General features: G+C 45.8%; 2 protein-coding genes across 5 annotated transcripts; both read right to left on the bottom strand.

Moving 5' to 3' along the window:
* Window positions 1-4,679: 4,679 nt before the first annotated feature.
* Window positions 4,680-8,022, bottom strand: LOC136496878 (glycolipid transfer protein 3-like). Of its 2 annotated transcripts, none has more exons than XM_066492650.1 (6): window positions 7,575-8,022; window positions 7,303-7,358; window positions 5,726-5,847; window positions 5,437-5,578; window positions 5,134-5,277; window positions 4,680-4,989 (listed from the first exon to the last, which is right to left on the bottom strand). In XM_066492650.1, exons 1-6 carry the CDS (start codon window positions 7,873-7,875, stop codon window positions 4,954-4,956), a joined length of 801 nt encoding a protein of 266 aa, XP_066348747.1. In that variant the 5' UTR covers window positions 7,876-8,022; the 3' UTR covers window positions 4,680-4,953. The 2 variants fall into 2 exon arrangements, with proteins under 2 accessions (XP_066348747.1, XP_066348746.1); XM_066492649.1 differs by having other exon boundaries at window positions 5,726-5,856; window positions 7,575-8,021.
* A 1,770-nt stretch (window positions 8,023-9,792) lies between these two features.
* LOC136495254 (zinc finger CCCH domain-containing protein 28-like) lies at window positions 9,793-16,744 on the bottom strand. 3 transcript variants are annotated; one of them, XM_066491228.1, is made up of 9 exons: window positions 16,332-16,744; window positions 16,140-16,235; window positions 13,204-13,249; window positions 12,007-12,099; window positions 11,696-11,809; window positions 11,367-11,448; window positions 11,172-11,266; window positions 10,972-11,082; window positions 9,793-10,171 (listed from the first exon to the last, which is right to left on the bottom strand). In XM_066491228.1, the coding sequence occupies exons 1-8, from the start codon at window positions 16,679-16,681 to the stop codon at window positions 10,990-10,992; spliced, it is 969 nt and encodes a 322-aa protein (XP_066347325.1). In that variant the 5' UTR covers window positions 16,682-16,744; the 3' UTR covers window positions 9,793-10,171; window positions 10,972-10,989. The 3 variants fall into 3 exon arrangements, with proteins under 3 accessions (XP_066347325.1, XP_066347324.1, XP_066347326.1); XM_066491227.1 differs by having other exon boundaries at window positions 9,793-10,148; XM_066491229.1 differs by having other exon boundaries at window positions 9,793-10,148; window positions 12,007-12,096; window positions 16,332-16,743.
* Window positions 16,745-21,827: the final 5,083 nt, after the last annotated feature.

Below are 21,827 nucleotides of genomic sequence, written 5' to 3'. Positions count from 1 at the left end.
GTCCCAGCTCGCGTCGACCGGCCGGCTAGCAGCCAGCACCGCCGCTTGCGCGTGGTGGCCGACTGGCCGGCGCCATTGACTCCGACAGGAGTGTGTGGTCAGCTGCTGCCGTGCGCACCACGACATCGGAACCCCGATTGTGAGCTTCCATGAAAATCCCTTTGGCTTCCTTCAACGTGGAGTCTTCGACCCATATTGCTGCAAAGATACCGTTAGTCCGTTACAACGGTCCGCGCGCCGCGGTGTCGCACCGCACCCCACCACGCGCAAGCGCCACGTCGCAACCCAACAACGATCAGCTAGCACTAGCACCCAACTTTTTTTTTTCTCCCTTTGCGAGGAAAAAACTGATGATCCCAACAATCAGAGGCTGCATGCTGCACGTGGGATTTTAAGGTGCTGTTTGGTAAGATTAGTCTCGGTAGAAGTTCTATGTGAGTTTTATTTCTATTTATTAATTGTCGGTCAGATAGACGTTTTGGATGGTATGATAATGTTTTTAAGAAGAGAGAAGAAACGAATTTCACCTAGATGAAGCTCTCTACAAACTCTATATGAGTCATAAAATTAAATGTCCATAAAACTATAGAAACTATGCATTGAGGGTTGATGTTTCATCTAAGTTTCAATTCATTTTACATGATGTGTCAATCTCGGAAACAACGCCATAAATTCTCCACACAAACGTAGAATCAAAGCTTTGGACATTATTTTCATTTGTGTTACTATTCCACGAACCAAACAACACGTTAGTCATTTACATCTTCTTGGAAAATGCACATGCATGCATGCATCCCACCTCATCTCCGAGATACGTTAGACATGTTACTATTCTACGAATCAAACAACACGTTAGACAGTAGATTTTGAGATTGACGAAGTCTCCACAAACATGATGCTGTCGACGGTCCCGGTGTCGTCTATCAGGCTATCATGAAAATTCATACACCCCCTCAAGTCAAGAACTTGACCTCGAGTTGGCAAGTTCCATCACAGGAAAACCAACCAACTGCGTGAAAAAATGTTTTTTCATAAAAAGAAGAAAAAACTATGCACAAAAAAAATTTCCGACAAAAGAAATTGAACTAGACAAAGAATTATTCGTGAACATATGTGGCACTATAACATTTTTTGTGACTGCCTTTTAGCACAATTTATAAACAAAATAATTGGATTTTGTAGAAATTTGTACAGAAACTATGTAGTAACTTTAAATGAGGTACCTTCAATTGATATTTTAGTGCAGACAGCATGTTGTAGTGCTTTTGTGCAATTAGATGTATTTACTACCTAACAAACAAGGAGACATACAGTAAATTGAAATTCATATGAATAGCAACTTCAGTGAACATCTAATAGCACATTATGAAGATTGTATAGGAAGTCTAATGATGAAAAACTCTGACAGATTGCAATTTCAATTAATACTTGGTACTAACTTACGTGGAAGATGTATATCAACTTCAGCTAAGGTAGAAATTTTGGTTAGCATTCAGTAACAAGCTATGTGGAAGATGCATAGGAACTTCATCCAAGGTAGCAACTTCGGTAAGCATTCAACACAACTCATGTTGGAACCTTTTGCAATTCACTCACTGAATGGTAAAAGAACATATATTTCAATGCGTTAAGAAGCTATGTTAAACAAATAAATCCTCAAATTGAAGATATACTTATTAAAAATAACTAGACTAGCAAACTATAATCTCCTATTAGTAGGTTGAAGGTGGATTAGAGAATCATTATAATTCATTTGTTAGATTATTATAATCCATTCTATAATCCGGTGTATTTAGATCACCTACAGGTTATTTTTATCAGTGTATAATAATCTAAACAAGACCCTAGCCATGATACCCGATCGCATATCGGCCCCTCGTGGTTTTTGCATAGTTTAGTCATATGGTGACAAGATTATCTATCCCAATATTTAGCCCACAAGCAAGAAGACTCATGTCACAATTCACAAAATAAGCTAGGATTACAGTCCAATTTTGGATAGAGTTCCTACTTGTTTAGACAATGTTATACGTTTAGATTGATCCAAACTAATCACCAAAAAACTTTTCAAGTGATCACCACTTAGTGTAACCCGGGCGAAAAAACTTTTCAAGTGATCACCTCTTTCTACAAGGCATGTTGTCAAATTACTGGTCTACCTAAGAAGTTCAAGGAAAAATAGAGAGGGGAAAGGACGAAAAAAACTACACATTTGTGAGCCTAGTGTATCAACCCAGGTTTTCTAACAACCAAAAATCTGAACTTAAAAGTTTTTCTAACAAAACCCATGCATGGTGAGTGTACATACTAGGAAACCACCCATGTAGTTGCACAAGTATATCCCAAGCTAGTTTGTTTGAGCATGTTGCATTTTAAATTCAACTTGTGAGTTGCTTCTTCATGATTTTATGTGATGTAATAAAATCAACTCAACCTTTTATAAATAACTTGTGTGTGTTGCCAACCCTTGGCTTTGACCCTAATACCCTAGTTGACCCCTAGTGGACCCCATAAGGGTGTGTACATGCCTAGCAATACATGTACACACACATAGGAGCCCAAGGTGTAAATAGAAACGAGAAATAGAAATAGAAAAGGAATTAAAAAAGGGGGGAAAGAAAAGGGGAAAGCGGCCCAGGCGCAGCAGGCAGCCTAGCCCCGCTGGCCCACGTCGTCCACGTAGCACCCGCGCCCGCTCCCGCGTGGACCGCTAGCCGGCCCAGCTCGCCCGCGCCCGCGCTTGCGCAGCCGCGCGGCCCAGCAACGGCCCGCACCCACCCTGCGTCGCGACGCTGCTGCTGTCACCTTCCCCCTACCGCTGACCGCCGGGCCCGCCTTGTCATCCCCTTTGCTCTCCCCCTCCTCTACTTTTCCCACCACCAAAGCAGAGCACCTCGCCGGTGCAGGCATCTGAGGCCACGCCCTCGCATCACAGCCGCTCACCCTCGAGCCGATGGGCACCGACGAACGGATGGACGCCACATCCATGATCCATGGTGTACGCACCCTCTCCCTCCCAGCCACGCTACGCCACTGCTGACGCCCGCTGCCGTGGCCCCACACCATGACGTCGCCCCGTCCACCTTTTTGACTGGACGCCGCTCAAATTGGGAGCGCCAGCGCCTGCGCCACCACCCAGCATTCCCAAAACCCTAAGCCAGAGCCCTTGATCGCCCTCCACATACCCCCTTCCCTTCCATCCGCCGTCCACCGGCCGCCATGGCCGCGAGCTCCCTATAAAAGGGCACACCCAGTGCCCTAGCGCCCTTCATCGCCCCACCGCCACTGGTGGCTTCACCAACCGCACACTGAGACCGAGAGAAGGGAAGGAGACGGGAGGTGGGAGGGAGAAGGAGGACGACCACTGTCGATGAAATATGGTCGGCAGTCTACCTAGGGGTATGCCCAAGGTAGTAGATTATCGGCAGACAGGTGCACAAGCTACGAACGAGATGATGACGCAAGACAGACATGAGGTTTTATCCAGGTTCGGCCGCCGTGAGGGCGTAATACCTACGTCCTGCGTCTGATTGTATTGCTGTATGCCAATGAGATTGTGATGTTTTGAGAGGGGTCACCTACCCGCCTTATATAGTCTAGGGGCAGGGTTACAGATCTGAAAACTAATCCCAACCGGTTACAATTGTCATAGGTGGCCGGATGATGATTCCTATTCTAACCGACCAGGATCTTGCTTGATCTTCAAGTTTGCCTTGATTCCTTGCGTGGGACTCCGAGCAGATCGGCTGGGCCGCGTGTCGTCTTCTGGTGGTCCGGACCCCCTGGTCCGGGACAGCCCAAACCTAGCCGTAAGGGTATAGGGGTTAATACCCCCACAGCTAGTCCCCGAGCGCCTTGTATCCTTCGAGTAGCGCCGTCTTAAGCTTGCCAGAAGGATGTAAGGGGCTCAAGATAAAATTTGAAAAATATTTCCCCCGAAGTGTGTCCACTTTGACTCTGAGTTGAAAAGAGACACGGTCGTCCTTGTAGAATCGGAGGCGTTTGAACCATCAGAACGAGCACATTCACCGCAAGGTGAAGTGTGTCCACTTAGTCCCCGAGCCTACTAGTAGGTGACGTAGGCACGTGGTGCCAGGGTCTAAAAGAGTCTTGTTAATTAGATACAGCATGCACCATCAGGTGCATCGTACCGATGTAGTCCCCGAGCTTGCTGGAAGGAGATGTATGAGCCTTGTAGCAAGGTCTAACGGAGAAAAAATATCCCAACTGTATGCGAGTCGCCAGTCGCATGTAGTCGAGATGCGAAGTCCCCGAGCTGTGGTCAGAGAGTGGTCGAGGCAGTCCCCGAGCACAGGTCGAGGAGCGAGCGACGAAGTCCCCGAGCTGTGGTCAGAGAGTGGTCGAGGCAGTCCCCGAGTACAAGTCAAGGAGCGAGCGACGAAGTCCCCGAGCTGTGGTCAGAGAGTGGTCGAGGCAGTCCCCGAACACAGATCGAAGAGCGAGCGACGAAGTCCCCGAGCTGTGGTCAGAGAGTGATCGTGGCAGTCCCCGAGCACAGATCGAGGAGCGAGCGACGAAGTCCCCGAGCTATGGTGAAAGAGTGATCGAGGCAGTCTCCGAGTTTACAGGTACACGTGCCGAGGGACCCGATCGTCCTGAACTGAAACCGATTCCTGGATCTCCCCGAAAGCCACATCGTTCGGGAGCTGGAGAAGCGATCCAAACAAGGGTTCAGGGCTTCAGGCATAAATTTGTACCAAAAAATAAGGGCCCTGCATGGAGATCTTACAGTCTAATACCCTACAACTACAAGCAAGACCTATGTACAGACTACAGACCAGCTAGCAATGCAACTCCAAGACTGGCTGGAATGGAACCAGTGCAATACTGGAGCTGCTCTTACAGGCTACAGCACCGCCAAATTAAACCAGGGCAATATTCACAGAGCAAAACACGGGGGTCCATGTCCATGGCTTGAGGGCTCCCCATAGATTACGTGGACTTGAGCCTGTCCAGTCTGAACTTGGCCTGCGAAAACGCGGCATCAGATCAGAGATGGTGATGCTGTTATGTTAGCACAGCAGTACTATGCAGTGATCCGAGAATCAGATTCAGCAATCGATAGTAGAGAAATGAAATCAGAAGCAGCAGTCGTAGACTCGTAGTGCTAACCATCATGGAGTGGATGCCATCAAGGAGGGGCCGAAGCAGCAATGCGAGCCTCCTGATCTCATTCTTGAGAGCACAGCGGTCTTGTCCCATCCCCAGCAGCAGGCTCGTGAAGACCTTCCTCTCAGGGATGAGCTTCAGTGCTATCTGCAAATGAAGTCGAATCGATCAATAATTTACCAGAGATTATTCAGAACTGCGCCAACTAATCCAAGTTCATTCAGGCAGAAGACGAGAAGCGTCAGCATATATTTTCGCATAGGAGGTACAGTACAGAAGCACACAAAGGATTCAGTGATCCCAGACCTTGCACGCCGCCGAAGAGATCCAGCCATGCCATGGCTTCAGGCAGACCTCGTACGCAGCTTCGACAAGCTCTGCAAGGCTCTGCTGCTGCTCAGAGTCCTCCTCCAAGCTCTGTAACAGCGCAATTGTGAAGTCCATGGATCTGGCAACATTAGGAAGAAAAAAAAAGATGCATTACAAGTGAGAAGAGGTGTATTTAATTTACAAGTAGCTTGCATTTTGACAGCACGAGCTAAGCTAAGAACGAAGAGTGGTGTGAACTCCTGATGACGTGGTTGTTTTGTTTTACCTGGCAAGCCACAGGGCAGCCCTTGCGCAGCTGTCGACCTTCCTTGCAGTGCCCTCCTTGACTTCCTTCTCGACTACCCCCGTGAGGGTGGAGTACTTGGCTGGGTCCGACAGGTACAGCTTCTGCAGCCTCTGCATGCAACAGGCATCATCCTCCACTGTTCAGGGTTTTTCTTTTTCCAGTTTGTATGTTTTAGAGAGATTAAAAAAAGGCAGTTTTTGGGCATTTTTGAATGGCGTTTCATCAGCTATGAAATCCAAATCCTACGACCCCCCAAAAGTAGCAGAACATTTCGAAAGATAAGCTAAACATGTGTGTGGGTGGATAAACTTTGAACTGCAAGTCTACAACTAGAAACGGATTATGGCACTCGATCTACATTTGGTGCTCCTAATACTTTGTACTAGTAGTATAGTATAGCCAATACTAGAAGTTCCATGCACAGGCCTGCCCCAGCAAATACTGCAGCTCTCATCTTTCATGCCAAGACAGACAATCCTTAGAGATTCCCACTTGGCGTGCAATCTCCATCACTACGTTCTTTGCCTACAACTCTAGCGTAGGAGCAGCAGAAGATTTTACATCTACACCCTGCTCGCCGTCCTCTTCGTCTTTGGCCTTGTTCGCTTTGCTGAAAAGTCATAACTAAGAGTACTGTTCGCTGATTTGTTGTGAGAGAAAAACTCATAAGACAAGCGAACAGAGCCTTTTATCTTTGGATGGAATGGAAAACAAAAAAAAGATGCCGAAAGCGTCAGCTTCTCGTAAAGATAGGAGAGGAGAGGCGGCAATCGGGAAAGGGACGGGACACGAACTGCCGGCCAAAAATTGCACCAGGCCGGCCACGGCCAGTGGGCGGATGCGACCGGAGCAGTTGGAGAAGGCCTGTGCGCGGCACACGTAACGGGCCCGCCCATCCGTGTCGTACATCGCCGGTCGCCCTCCGCGCGACTCCGGCGTCCCGCGAAAGCAAAGCAAAAAACAAAGGAAAAAAAAAAACGCGACGAAGAAGGCCCGAACCGGTCCATCATAGCCTCGCTCTCAGTGGTGCAGAGATTTTACGCTGATAATAATCCTCTCCTACCCTATCCTAAAATAAGCCAGACCATGACGTGACATAACCCGGTATATGCGGCCAAACGGACCCGGTCGGTCCTATTGGTGCGTAGCCGTGTGGTCGGCACGGGACAGGGGCAAGCGGATGAGTGACGTACCCCCCGGGCTACGGACCTGGCTGCATGGACCACACCAAACAGTTTCGAGATGCGGATTCATGCTGCGATTGGATCCAAACCTGCAACCCTTTCTTGTTTCTTTTATGGTAAACTTGCTCTCTCGTCGTCTACGATCAGGCAGAGCAAGTGGAGCCTTTTGCAGGCAGATTAAGCAAGCTAGGGGGGCGTCTGATGACAGACACTCTCTGCCTAATTGCAGCCTTGCGGTTGCAGGTAGTAGTATTTGCAACAAGTACTACTAGCGTTAATAGTACATAATCTACCGTATCAGCAACCATGAAGCGTTAATAGTACTCCTAGTCTTAATCCGGGAGACGAGAAAGAGAGGTCTTGTTTACTCACCTCGATGTTCCGTTGGACGTCGAGCCTCAGCACGGCCATGGTCGGCCCGATCTTATCTGCACACAGCAACACCACGCACCACGCCATGGCCAAATCGCCATTCAACACAACAGTGAGAAAAAAAAAACATCAGAATTCAGAACTTCAGAAGCAACCCGCCAAGAGGCACAAGCATGATACTGCAGGTGACTGGCTATATACAGAACAGAAGGATCAAGAAGTAGAGGAGGTTTCAGGGCAAGATGAAGAGCAGATACATGCATGGTACTCACCGAGCACGCGGAGGAGGAGGTGCGACAGCGCCAGGAAGCGCAGCGTGGGCAGCGACGACGCGTCCGCCATGCCATCGCCGCCGCCGCCGTGCTTGAGACGGGCCGGCGGGGACAGCTCCTCGATGGCGAGCCGTATCTCCGACCACTCCACGGCTTCGTCGCCTCGATCCTCCTCCTCCCGCTCGCCTCCTTCTTTCTCGTCCCTCTCGCCCTCCGCTGCTCCTTCCTGCTGCTGCTGCTGCGGTGGCCCGCTGGTGAGGGCCCTGGCTGCTTCTCCCTCGCCTCTTTCCCTCTCCACCATGGACGCGGCGCCGGTTGCTGTTGCACCTCTCACTCACTGCCAAGGCATTCCAAGCTTATCGTCCCTGCTCTCTGCTGAGAGACAGGCAGAGAGAGCAAGTCAAATGGCCGCGCCTTGCAGAGACTTGACCCTCTAAACGGTAAGCCGGCCTTGTTGAGACCACATACATACATATACATATACATATACATATATATATATATATATATATATATATATATATATATATATATATATATATATATATATATATATATATATATAACTACTATCCTGTAGCTGGCTACAGAATAACTTATTCTGTAGCCACTTTGAGTTACGATAATTACTATGTTATTTTACGAGATTATAGTAACTCCTTACTAAGTGGTTTAATATATATGGGAGAGGCTATTCAGTAGCCGGCTACAGAATAAGTTATTCTGTAGCCACCTCCATTTACCATAATTTTATATACTAATTTACGATAATGTCAATATATATTTACTATAGTTGGGTTACTATAACACACGGGGATATTTACCATAACGTTATAGTAAACCACTTAGTAAGGAGTTACTATAATCTCATAAATTAACATAGTAATTATCGTAACTCAAAGTGGCTACAGAATAAGTTATTTTATAGCCAGCTACAGAGTAGTAGTTCTATATATATATATATATATATATATATATATATATATATATATATATATATATATATATATATATATATATATATATATATATAATCCTACTAATAATATCCAGGCAGGTGTCGCTGCGGAAAAGCCTGTACAAACAGGCATGCTATTGCTAGGACCTCAAACCTCTGTCCATGGCTTTTCAAAATAGGGTTGGCATCGTTACGTTTGCAGAGCTCAAACCGCGGCTTTGCCTTGCCAATGCAAGCAGAGAAACAGCTTCAGTCGACCTCAGCAGCTTACACTCATGATGTCGATGCCTCATCGACGTCACATATCTTAATGAACAAAATAATGGGAGGCAAAATATATATAATGTAAATAAATGTAGACCTATCAGACTTGCGAGAGATAAATCTAAACAAAAGGGATCGACGGCAGTGAGTCCAAGGATCCGGTCGTCACGTTACTTGAGCAATGACGTATAAATAGTGGCCGATGTCATTTCCCTGCTCGTGCTCGGCGAGGCGTCGTCGACGCCGGAGTGACACCTTAATCTGCCTCTCTCTCTGTCTCTCGCTCTCGCGTCACCTTATCCAAACAAAGCGGCGGCGACAACGAGAACGGCCCTGACCGTGCTTGCTTTCTCCTGTGACGCTGTCTGGTGTCGTCAGAGAAAAAGCAGCGGCACACCAAATCTACTGCAGCTAGTGGTAACCAAGTCAAAAAAGTTGGCGCTGCAATATTACTACAGTAATACAATCTCATAACCATGATTCAAATCCAGCAGCTGCAAGCGAAGCTCAGTCACAGAGAAGCAGCATGCTTATCTAGTTATATTACAAGGGCAAGCATAGCATTTCCCGGAGCGCAAACCCAATCGGCAAAAATTATGTGGCACAGCTAGGCTTCAATTCAAGCAGGCTAGCCTATTCGTTTAGGCTTATTTAACTGATAAGCCATGGCTAAAAGTTTTGTTACAGATTTGATGTGAAAGAAAAGTATTGTTCGTTGAGTGAAAAAAATATGGCCTATAAGCCAAACAAGCACAAACGAACGGCGTTGGCTAAAAGACCGTTGCATTATGTCTGAATTTGTGTCCACAGAGCACATGCTTAAAATCGCATACCCGTAGACCGCCCTCATTCGAGCAGCAGCAGAATGGCACGCTCCTTTCACATACCTTGCCGTTTCAATAAGCTTGGTGGCTGGTACTATATTTCTAGTTTAGCAACACAAGCGCATCAGCATATTATCCTCTGGCGGTGCCTGTTTGAACCAGATGCAGGCCGTCATGAAACACAGGGTCAATATTTTGTCCACCGATTAAAAGTGCAGACACCAAATGAGCTCACGTCATAATTATCTTTATGACAACAAATACATAGCCACACACACAGCCCTCATAGTGAAGGGGTACTACTCACCATTGAGTCAAGCAAGTTCAAGCAACCATCTGAATATCACAGGAGGATGATAGTATCTTTTATTCCATGCATACATAGTACCTTCTACGACTTCCATGCTCTATGGCACCTTAGCGACGCAACAGCCAGCGCAGCAGCTCTTTGGTGGCAGAAGCAGAATTGGCGGCGGCAGCGGCAGCAGCAGCACAGCGGTAGCAGCGGCGCTGGGCAGAGCACTCAAGCTGAGGAAACAAGCAGTACCCATCTGTTAAAGATAGCTAACAAGCACTGTAAATAAGACTGAAAACTAAATGTGGGGACTTGCCTGCAGGTTCTGGTTCAGTAATAAAGGGGAAAAAACAGAATATAGATTTTGACACTGATGAATTCTCAATGGAAAATCATATAGCAACAGCTATTTTTATTCTTAGACCTTATAAGACCCAATGGTTATACATGAGACATGTCAGATGACCCTGTTATCAAAATAAATAGTAGTGCCGCTTGAAAGATACTCTTCACATTTAATGAGTCATTAGTTTATTAACTAAACTGAGGAAATTAGTTGGTGGGACCATGGGAGAGAAATATGCAGGAGAAGATCAGACCATCTAATTTTATCAACAGCCCAACAGCATAAACTAGTATTAAATTCTAAAACAGTGGACTGATATAAGAGGTCATCTGCCATTGTTGTGGTTCATGCATCTAAATAACAAACTTAGCAGAAGAGCTTTCCCAGAAGGAAAAGAATTGATGCGGAATAAAAGACAATGAAGCTGATCAAACAGTAGATCACTTGAACAGTGCCTGTTCAGGTCAGATAAAAAGTTGCATTTCATTGAAAATATGTTAATTTACCCAAATGACAAAAATTGCCAATCCTAATAAACTCTATATCGCTCTAGCTGGTTTGAATGGACAAAATTGATCTACAAGGAATTGAGGCTAAAGTTAACTCTGTATCTAGGTGTTCCTAGGGGAGCATTCATTCATCTATATGTATTGGCAGCCATTTGAATTTTTGTATTAAAAAAGGGGAAAACAAGGTATAATTTACTTTACTTTAGCTAACAGAAAACTTCAGCTTGTATATGGATGGAAATAGCGACAGGCAGGTCGATTGCATTCTCCTCGTTTAAAATCACGGCATACTTCAACATTGGCGCTCGCCGCCTGGCCAATTAGATACAGAAAATGAAACTTGCAAATTAGTAGCTTGCATACTAGCAGAAAAAGGCAAAAGAAGAGGCACAAATACTAACCGTTGTATGTGTCTCGGGGTGTGCAAACCGGCAGGATTCCCTATTGCACATGTTCTTCAAGAAGTCCCTACAAACTTCAACTCTGTTCTTATTATCTGTGTTTTCAGAGGAGTATGTTTTTCAGGGAAGTTCATTAAATGTCAAAAGCAACAATAATAGTACAAGGGGGGAAACTGATCATTGCGTGTTATGTACCAGCAAATGGTATAGGAGGTGAAGGCGGAGGCCCCATCATTGGTACTCCAAGGGGTGGTGGTGGTGGTGGCGGCATGTAAAGCTTCAGAATAATGCATAAAAAGGGATACACAGTATGTTACTCATGATAAATCATCTTACATTTATATTAATAATACATAATGCAAAGATGAACACTCTCCACTAAAAAATACAGGCAAAAGAAGGGTAAGCTTCTCAGTTCTCCAAAGAGCACTGTTATTAAAAATATGAAGAACAGATAAAAAAAAACTCTTTCCATAAAAAGTAACAGTGTAACATGTGGGAATGTATTCAGCAGAAGTACATACCATCTCAGGGTATGGCATAGGAACATGGCTCATTGGTGGCACTGGATGCGCTACTACATGAGAGTACCTACATGCTATGCGATTGCACTGTCCACGCAAGAAGTCTTGGCAAACCTGTCACAGAAACAAAGTAGAAAAAAACTAAATCAGCCAAAATACCTTTTAAGAGTTAGGAAGTGCCAAATGTGGGAATCAGTTAGAAATAGACGATGTTCTTGCTCTAAGTACAGAGAAAACTGTTCTCAGTTGTATTTTGATAGGCAATTTATAGCAATAATAATAATACACAAATTTCAATGAGGTACACTTACAATCGCAACATCTTCAACAGATGAATGGTGCAAGAATCGGCACTCATTTGCTGATCTTGAACACTTCCCACGTGTAAAATCTCTGCAGATCTGCTGAAGTTTCATAAAAAAATTGGTAAGTTGACAATCCAAAATGTTATATGCAGACCAGATTACTGTTATAAGATAGATAAATCAGCATAGCTGCTACAATGGCATCTAATTTAAGCAGGCCTTTAGACATTGTTCTACAAGATAGGTTCAACATTGTTGACACCACCTCTTTCACAAATTTCAACAAAAGGATAGTTACTAGGTCACACAGGGCAAAACAAAATGTATAAACCCTGATATATAATTTGTATTTTAAGCACATACTCCATCTCTTAAAACAGTTTGTTCTGGAGCTTTTGACATTTTTCACAAAGGAATTCGTTTTGGGTGGTCCACAGTGACTTGAGACGACTTTGCCCCTGCGGTGGCGCGGCCTCTTCATTTCCAGCAAGTCATTAACGCGAGTCATTAACGCAGCAAGGAGTCAGCCTCTTCGTTTCAAAATCCCATCGCTTGCTATCCTCGAACGCGCCAACATGCCACACAAGCAAAAATACGAGTACATACGCGCGTCAACACGCTGCGCGAGTAAAAATACGAGTACGCGCGCCTGCAAAAATACGAGTACGCGCACGGTACGCAGCCGAGCGAAATGCAAAAATAGGCGCGGGCGAGCTCAACTTGCAAGTGCGCGCAAAAAATAGGTGCTGGCGAGCACTGCATGCAACTTGCATGTCTACGTAAAAACGCAAAAAAGAAAAAGAAAGCAGTCCTTGCTACAAAAATACGCCATGCAAAAAAACGCAAAAAAGAAAAAAAGTAAGAAGTCCATTGTCCATGCAACAAAAAGAAGCAAGCGTGGGATCGAACCCGCACCGCTAGCCATAGAGTGCACCTCAGTAACCAGTCAGACACAGAGAGTTATTCGTTGAATGGATGCCCAGCAGTCCATTTAATAAGGACAAACAGGGGAAAATAGACTCTAATTAATTACTGCTTGGTATCTTAAATCATGTCCAAAACGAACTTTTTTAAGGTATGGAGGGAGTAGGCATCAATTCTACTCTTAGTCAGCAGATGGCACTAAATAGAAAGGAATTTTAAACTTTCAGAAAAGGACAGTCAGATCCATGTTATTACCCAATAAAAATATAACAAACTTACCGTCTTCACCTTTGGGTCTTCCACACCAATTGATCTCAGCAATTGCCTAAAACAAAGAAGCAAATAAAAGCAGTGGAATCAGAAGTGCAGCTAAAAATCTTCTTGTGCTCTCACAGGATAATTGCAGTTTGCATGTCACTCTACAAGTTCATCCAAGTCAAGTTTTAAGACTGTCTTCGATCAGAGTCAAGCAGAAACACACTCTGCAGGCTTCCCAAAACAACAGAAAAGGTGGTTATGGGGTATGCTGCTGTACTTATGGAGTAACTTTTTTTTTAAGAAAGAGGAGAGTGGGAGGGCTAACAGCGAATTTTCCCAGTCAGGGAGCTCATGGGATTGAATGGTACGTGCTATGCAGAAATAGAGAGGAGTTAGATTCCTACACTGACAGGGAATTGAAACAACCTATAGGCCATGTGTTTGAGTCATAAGTAGCTTTTCTCACGAAGCAATGTTGTACATGTTGTAATTTCCTTGCAAAAGGAAAATGCTGTTAGCCATTTGCAGTTTGCATCAGCTGTTAGCGCAAGGTAAAAGGGGCATTGTGAAGCTGCTAATTAAAATTTATATGTCATACTCTGCAGCCTTCATGGGCTCACAGTTAAAGTATCTGCCACTCGTGCTTCTAACCTTCTATAAACATGAAACGAGATAGAGTACTGGATTTCCACAACCGAAGCATAACAATTAACCAGCAAACAAAACCAAACGAATCGAACAACCAAGAATGGAGAAATCAGCCGGTTTCAATACTCCTCCTCTCTCGAACCCTCTCGTGGCTACAGTTCAGAGAGGCGAGAAAGAGGCGCCCGGCTTCCCGGTCTCCGCCAGGGGAATCCGCGGTCTTCCTCGTCTCCGATGGCCTTCTGGGCGTCATGAGGTGGGGAAGACCGTGGATCTCCTGCTGGCTGGTAGTTTAGGTCCAAGTTTCTCTAGGCTTTGGTGTCCTGGCGATGATGGTGAGGCAGGTGCAGCATCGTCGCAGAGGAATAAGTCCCTCCGTCCTCGTTCCCGTCGCAGTGGCGCTAACTCCGGCGCCTTCGTGAGGTATGTGAGGGTTGGGTCCTCCAGATCTGGTTCTCTAGGATCTATGGAGGATTTGTACAGGAGTCCGCGGTTGTCTGCTGCTTCTGCTGCCTGTGAAGGAGCTTGTGATGGCGGCGACAACCTCTTTTGTTGAAGGAGAAGGGATAGCTTCTGGTGTAGCGGTGGTGTGGCGAGTGGACCTGGGTCTCTTCTACAGTGCTCTCCGGCGACGTGCCATGGTCCTGGGCCAGGTGGGCGCGGGGTGTGTCCCCGGTCGATGGACGATAACTGGCGATTTTTTCCTGTTCTTGGTAACGGGATTCTGTTGCGGCTCCTTTCAAAGCCAAGGCAAGATGGCGCTCTTCCTGGTCTATGTTTGGTGTCGCTCGTCACCTTGCTCCGTCGTCGGCTCCGGCGATGGTGCTCGGCGATGTGCGACGACTGCGGCAAGCACAACGACCTCCTTGGACTTTGTTGTTATTTTCTTTTGGGAAAATTGGTTTCATAGCACCGAAAGAACGCGAAATACGGAAAATACCATCGAAAGTTCATCGCACCGTAAAATACCATTGAAACAGAGCATTCGTTCCGCAATCTAGCACTCTGTTACTTTTGCTGTTAACGTCGTTTGTTGGAGTCGGTCCGAGGCTCCAAGCTGCACTTCACCTTGGCTGCCCCGTCGGCCCCTGCCTCTACTGGGGCCCCTCGCTCCACTCGCTCAACACTGGCGGCTGCCATGTTTGTGGCCTCTCCGACGACCACGGCCCCACATGCTGGGAGTGGCCGCACCCCGACCTCCCAAAAGGCCTCGAGGCCCTCGACTTCTCCCGCATCGCACTGGGCCAGACTTCCTCCGCGGCATTAGCAAGCTCAGCAAGACCAGCATGAGCTGCTTGGGCGTCGTCGCTCACACCCATGCCCACGCCCTTCAAGAACGTCGCCACCGGCCACAGCCACGCCTGCGCCGTCGACGCGTAGGGCAGCTTCGCCTGATGGGGCGATGGCGCCGTCCTCGAGGTGCCGATGCACAACCTGTCGGGCGACATGCTGACCATGGCACTCGGCAACGACACCACCTGCATCCTCTCGGCCAGCGGCCGGGTCCAGTGTTGGGGCGTCGTCTAGGTGCCGGACTAGTACAAGAACATGGATTTCCTGGCCATCGAGGCCGACGCGACGTGGTGTGCGGCATCCTCAAGAGCAACTACTCCATCGCGTGCTGGGGGAAGGGCGACCGCTTCGGCACCGGCGGCAGTCTGCGTGTGCAAGAGCTACCAGTGCGACATCATCTCTGGCTACGGCGCGCTCTGCGACACCGGAGGCGCAGAGGGCGGCGAGGAGCTCGTCGTCTGCCAGGCATGCGCGATGCCGCTGAACGCTTCCGGGATCGTCATTGCCAACGGCAGGGCGAGTACAGGACTAGCTATCGCATGAAGCCACAGCCCGAGCAGCCCTTGTCACGCTGTTCAGCAGCAGCAGGCCTATGGGAATGTCCTTGCCCTACCATTACGCCTGCCCAGGTTGATACAGTGTACAGGTTATTCCCCACGTCCTCCCATGGTTCCTGCTTGTTATTGAGTGAGACGAAGGCATGGACGGTGCCAACAAACGACGTTAACAGCGAAAGTAACATAGTGCTAGATTGCAGAACGGATGCTCACTTTCAATGGTATTTTACAGGTACGATAAACTTTCGATGGTATTTTTCAGATCTCCCGTCGTTGATATGAAACCAATTTTCCCTTTTCTTTTTCTCTAGAGGCGTGTGTGCAGTTTGGCTGGGACAGCTGTCCCTTCTGTATCCTTCTAGTACCTGCCTGTATTTGTATGAATGCGTTTGTACGTGTTCTCCTTAAGTCTTAATACAGGTATGTTTAATAAAAAAAAAGAATGGAGAAATCAGCTCATACTCCTGGATATGTGGAGGCGGATGGTAGTAACGGCATGTCCTCCCCCGGAAGCAATTGTTCCTCAGAGAATCCGCGCACGCCGTCACCTTATTGTCCCTGACCAAATCCCACAGACAGCAAACAAAACCAAAATTAGAACGGAAACCCTGTTACTACAAGCGCAAGAGGAGGCGGGATCTCGCGCGCACGCACGGGTCGACGGAAACGGAGTTGTGAGGGTGCGCGTATCTGCACTCGAGGTCGGAGCGGGTGCACCTGTCGCGCAGGAAGTCGCGGCACGCCTCCACGTTAAGGTCGTTGTGCCGCCGCCGCTTGCCATCGGGCGGGTACTGCGGGCTGCGGCTCCGGCTACGGCTACGGCTGCGGGAGCGGGAGCGGCGGCCGCGCGGGGAGCGGGAGCGGGGGGACCGAGAGCGTGACGCGGAGCGCGTGGGGGATGCGGAAGGTGAAAGGCGGCGCTTGCGTGGCGGGAGCGTCGGCGATGAGGAGAGGTCGGGGCCGGTGGCGTCGGGGCTGGAGTTGGGGATTTCGGCGGAGGCCATGGTGGCGTGGGGAGGGTAGTTTGGTCTGGATGGGAGGGAGATAGGCGTACTCGTGAGAAGATGCGGATCTAGGTTAAAGATGTGATTTCGTTGTGGAGAGGATTCTAATTCTTTTAAATTAATTAATAAAATTGTAACTAATACGTATTTTTTTATAGAAAAATAATCTGTGACGTGATAAAATCACTATACCAAGGTACATGTGTTGGTACGAGAAGGTGCGCCGCCCTCATGCTTTTAAGTCGCTGCCTAGTCATCTCGTCGCGATTTCAAACTGGGCGTCGGCCACGCCACGACCTCAGGGCGTAATACGCCCGTCTTGCGGAAATAGTCGTCGCCTAGGCGTGATTTGGCGATGTTTAAGCCTTGAGCGGCTTGAGGCGGACGACACACGAGCGAATCGGAGGGGATTGGGCGTGAGCGTGACCGTCGGAGTTGTGCGCGCAAAAGAAAACGATGCGTGGGAGATTTGCGCACGAAGGAGACCACTGGAAGTTGCGCGCTGGCAGGAAATCGTGGGCATACTGCTTCTGCAAGTCCCTATCCCATCTTCCGTGCGCAAATTAATGGAGCAGGGGAATGGAGGGCGCACACCTGTTCTCGGCGGCACAGCCAGCTCCGCCTCTTTTTCTCCGTCGATTAACCCCTCCCTTCGTCGATTTGAGCCTCCCCTTCTTCGATTCAAGTCTTCCCTCCCTCTTCTCCGCAGATTAGTGCCTTGGATTCACGGCTCCTTGCCACGCGCCTTAAACACCTAGTCGACTTGAATTGGTAGGTTGCCGCGTCTCGACTTACCGCCTTAAAAACCATGGCCACGCTAGAGTTGTTTGGCTTGGCAAAATCACTATGTCGTGTCACATACATTTGTGTGACAATGTGTGTCATATTGGAGTGTGTAGAAGGGGTCTAATGGCACATATTCCACGTGTAAAGCTTGTCACTTCGCTCATGTTGGTATGACAACTCTATTTAGAGCATATACTTCCACTTCCATGCATAAAGCTTTCCATTTCACTCATGTTAGCATGACAACTTTATTTAGAGCACGAACAACTAGCGCATATTCTAATGTAGAAGGCTTGTCGCGCCACTCATGTTGGCATGATAACTCTATCGGGTGCATGTAGAAGGAGTCTTTCAGCGTACTATATAAAGCTTGTCACACCGCTCATGTTGGCATGACAACTCTATTTTGTCATGCACTAAGATTGGTGTGACAAGGCTATCCTTGCACTTTAGAAGAAAAAAGCATATCTTTTTTCATACATAGCAATTGAAGATAATCTTTTATATAGAAACTATATATGTCAATGAATCTACAACTTTGTGGTTTTGAGTTTTTTTCATTTGTGTTCATTAAAATTCTTTAAAAAATACATACAAACTTTCACTGACTTATGCACCAAGATTTATCCACCTTAGAAAAGTTGTATCTTTTTTATATGGAGACAAATAGAGATATAATTGATACAAAAAAGTATAGCTCACAACAAGATCTATAATATTTAGTTTTTCGTTTAAATCGTTATGATACTTAAATAACTAATACAAACTTTTAGCAGGACATTAAGCATATTCTATATAATCTCCGACTTGACTCATATTACGGTATTTATGAATGCTGCTATAATTGCATCTCATATATACTCTTTTGCATCTTCTTTCTTGATAATATGTTCCTTGATGGCATGCTCTACAACTGATGCAACTATATCTCCTTTGGTACCATGATGGTACCAAGGCTCCATGTGGAATGCAACCATATGGTTAAGCCTACTGATGTTTATGAGTATCGAGGTGAACTGCCATGACCATTGTAAAGTTGCACCGATGCGCATTTTTAGCTATTCAAATATATTCCCTTCTCTTTATCGAGTAAGTATTGATGACCTTTGACCTAAACAGAATTGTCATCATCTAAACCATACTTCTCTTTTATCATAGATTATATAAAAGCTTGTTGCCATTCCTTATACACCATTACTCATCTACACCATTGTTTTCTTACATAAAAGCTTGTTGTCTTTGCATATTGATGATGAGTGAATGTGATTGAACTTTTTCCTTTGTGATATGTTCTTGAATAACAAGTGTTGTGCTTGGTTTAGGTTACTTGGGAGATTTGTCAAGGACTACAGGAGCCCTTTTTAGCATCGTCAGTGGCAGAAGAAACCTCCTCAACCTCATCCTTAGCATAAAAAACATTGTTACCTCCAATGGGTTGCTCTTCATCTATTCCATCATTGGGATTATCAACTTCAATGGGAACATCTTGGCGTAGGGGTACAGTGGGTTTGGAGCTCATAGGATTCCAATGATCTTGCTCGTCATTAGTGATGTCACTAAACATCACATATAAGTCATCCTTATTCCAGAGAGCCCTCTTCTTAAACTTGCCGCATTATTTAGGAATTTTCTAAAACATTTGACAAGGTAAGAAATTAGACATCAATACTAGAAGCAATAATAAACATAACATTATAATAACAAAAAATGATGGAACATTTATGAGTTTTGTCTTCTTCCACTATTCGGGGTCCATGTTGATCAACTCATTTTCACTGTTCCAACTAGTTTTGTTTGCTTCCTCATTATTTTTCGCTTTGTAGTCAAATTACCCCTCAACTCATCCCACTTGTTCTTTAGCTGCCTTTTGCTCAAATGTTTTTGGTACCTCAGCAAAGCGCACGGTGTTCAAATGAGTGTTCAGCCAATTTTCTTTTCTAATCTGTTCAGTGAACAACTTGCAAATAATTGTGGTAAGCTCATCATTCCAATCCATTGAATCACCTATACCATGATTTCCCCACAACAAATTTTGAGTTCCAATCACATATATTTTCGTATAATAGTACTATGAGACAATTCTATTGTAATGTGGACCTCTAATTCATATGCTTGTCATTATGCTTCATAATTAATTAAAGCTATACCAATAAAATTGGAAGAAAAATCGATACCTCACCATCCTTTGTCCTCTTGTTGGCCGACGGAGCATGTTTCATAATTTGTGTCGATAACATAACTATTGCTTGTGATGTGTGCACTTGGGAAGACCGAAAAATCCTCGCCTAGCACTAGTGGAAATCGACGATGAGAGGGGTGGAGGATGGTTGGATCTGTCACGGGCGGCGCACGGCACGCCTGCACAGGGCAGCAGTTATCGCTCACTTGCCACTTGCGAGGCTCCTAGGAGCACACGTAGCAACTCCTCTTCGGGATCTTTGCGTTGAGTTACACACAATTCCCGATACAAGGCATACCAAACAACTCGATCAATTACACACTTAAGTCTCTAACACTTAACTGAAACATTATTGATGATAAAATAAGATTAAGTCAAGAAACTACTATTAACAATACCATTCTACTTAACCACTGCCTTCTATCTAGGTTATAGCTCGATTCACTATGTTACTCATCGGATTACACGTAGCTCGTCTTGGAGAACTTCCAAGGTTTATTATCCGTCGCACTCATCGGAGATAGTCCCTGTGGAAAACCTCAATGACCTGCAAAACAACTTAATGGCATCGCCGTGAGTACATTTCGTACTCGCCGGACTTAATTCCAACATATAGATATTTGGTGGATGCAAAGGTAATTTATCAGGCATTTGTATATTTGTAGAAAAGCACATGGTGTTTATTAAGAGTAGGTCATGCTATGCTCCATCCATTAAAACAAGAGTAGTCATGTTATCGTATATAAATCAAGATGATCATATTCCATCAGTTATGCTACCATGGGTATAGAAAGTAGGAACAACCGAATGGTTCCGTCCCGAAGGACTTCAGGCTTTCAAACTCTGCAGAGGTGTACAACTGTACCCACATAGAAAATAAGACTAACCACCATACACCGGATCTAGTAGTAAGGGTTGCCTCACGTTCTCCAACATTTCCCTAATCCGACCCGAGTGTCCGATGAAAGGTTCGTCTGGTACCCGGTCAATGTCTCAGACATTCCCGACCGATGCCACCCCCTTGCTAGTTTCATGAATAAACCGGTCACAATTAGTTACTAAAAATTTATTGTATACTTTTGGTATATGTTCATTAAGTCACCTTGTTATCTAAAATAAATTAAGAAATGCATTAAAAGAATTTATTTGGTCATGGACACTAGGTTTTCTGGTGTTCTTTAGTCATGTGTGAAATGTTGGTAAAGTTGGTTTTGCCCAATTATGTATTTGCAACATAAGTTAATAATTATTTTCTTGCCGATGTGGTTTATGGACAGATCTGGGAACTTAGCAAAGTTCTTTATGATAATGTGCTTTGTTGTGAAACTTGTTTATACAAAAGTTGTAGATAATTCATGTATCTAGCTTCTATTAAAATTTGGTGTCATTTGGCCAAGTAGTTTAAGAGTTACAGTTGTTTAAAGTTGGATTTCAGAAATGGCTGTTTTCTGTCAATTGTAGACCAATTTCTGTAAATAGATATATTTGACTTAGTTAACTTGAGAATCATGCTAAGATGATTAAAGATGAATTGTAGAAAATTTGATAAGCTTTCATAATGTCTTCTTGCAAGTCATTTGGATTTGTGTAACTTCAGTTATAGCTAAATCTTGTAGCTGCTGTTTGCATGTCCAGAAATTGGCAGATTCCAATTATGTCCGCGCGTCCTACCTCCGGCCACGCGCCCTTGCGCCCTGCTGCCGATGAGGAGGGGCACCAGCACGCCCTCTCCATCCTCCCTCTCCACTCCCTGCTCGCTGCTGTTTGCATGTCCAGAAATTGGCAGATTCTAATTATAGTGCTTGCTTGTATATTGTTAAGTGTGACGTATATGTGATGTGTATTTGCTTAATCACGCGATCTTGGTTGTGATGTTGATTTACCGAGGTCTTTCGGGACACTCGGCGGACTACCGGGTTTATATTCTAGTCGCGTCCCGCCTCTCCGAGGCTGGACCCGCTTATATCTAGGCAGCTTCTCTAGGATATAGACTGCCCTCACAGACCAACACAGGTCTTTTCTGCGTACTTTGTCCTCACTTGTGCGCACCCAGGAAGGACTTCCGGTCGGTCACCCATCGCTCTAGGCCAAGCACGCTTAACCTCGGAGTTAATTATAGATGGGCTTCCGGAAAAGAAGTTGCAACTTATTGGTATAAGTATCCTATTAATCATGTTAAGC

Source organism: Miscanthus floridulus, chromosome 12, assembly GCF_019320115.1.
Source record: "Miscanthus floridulus cultivar M001 chromosome 12, ASM1932011v1, whole genome shotgun sequence".
Taxonomy (NCBI): domain Eukaryota; kingdom Viridiplantae; phylum Streptophyta; class Magnoliopsida; order Poales; family Poaceae; genus Miscanthus; species Miscanthus floridulus.
This window is presented reverse-complemented; position numbering and strand designations above follow the sequence as displayed.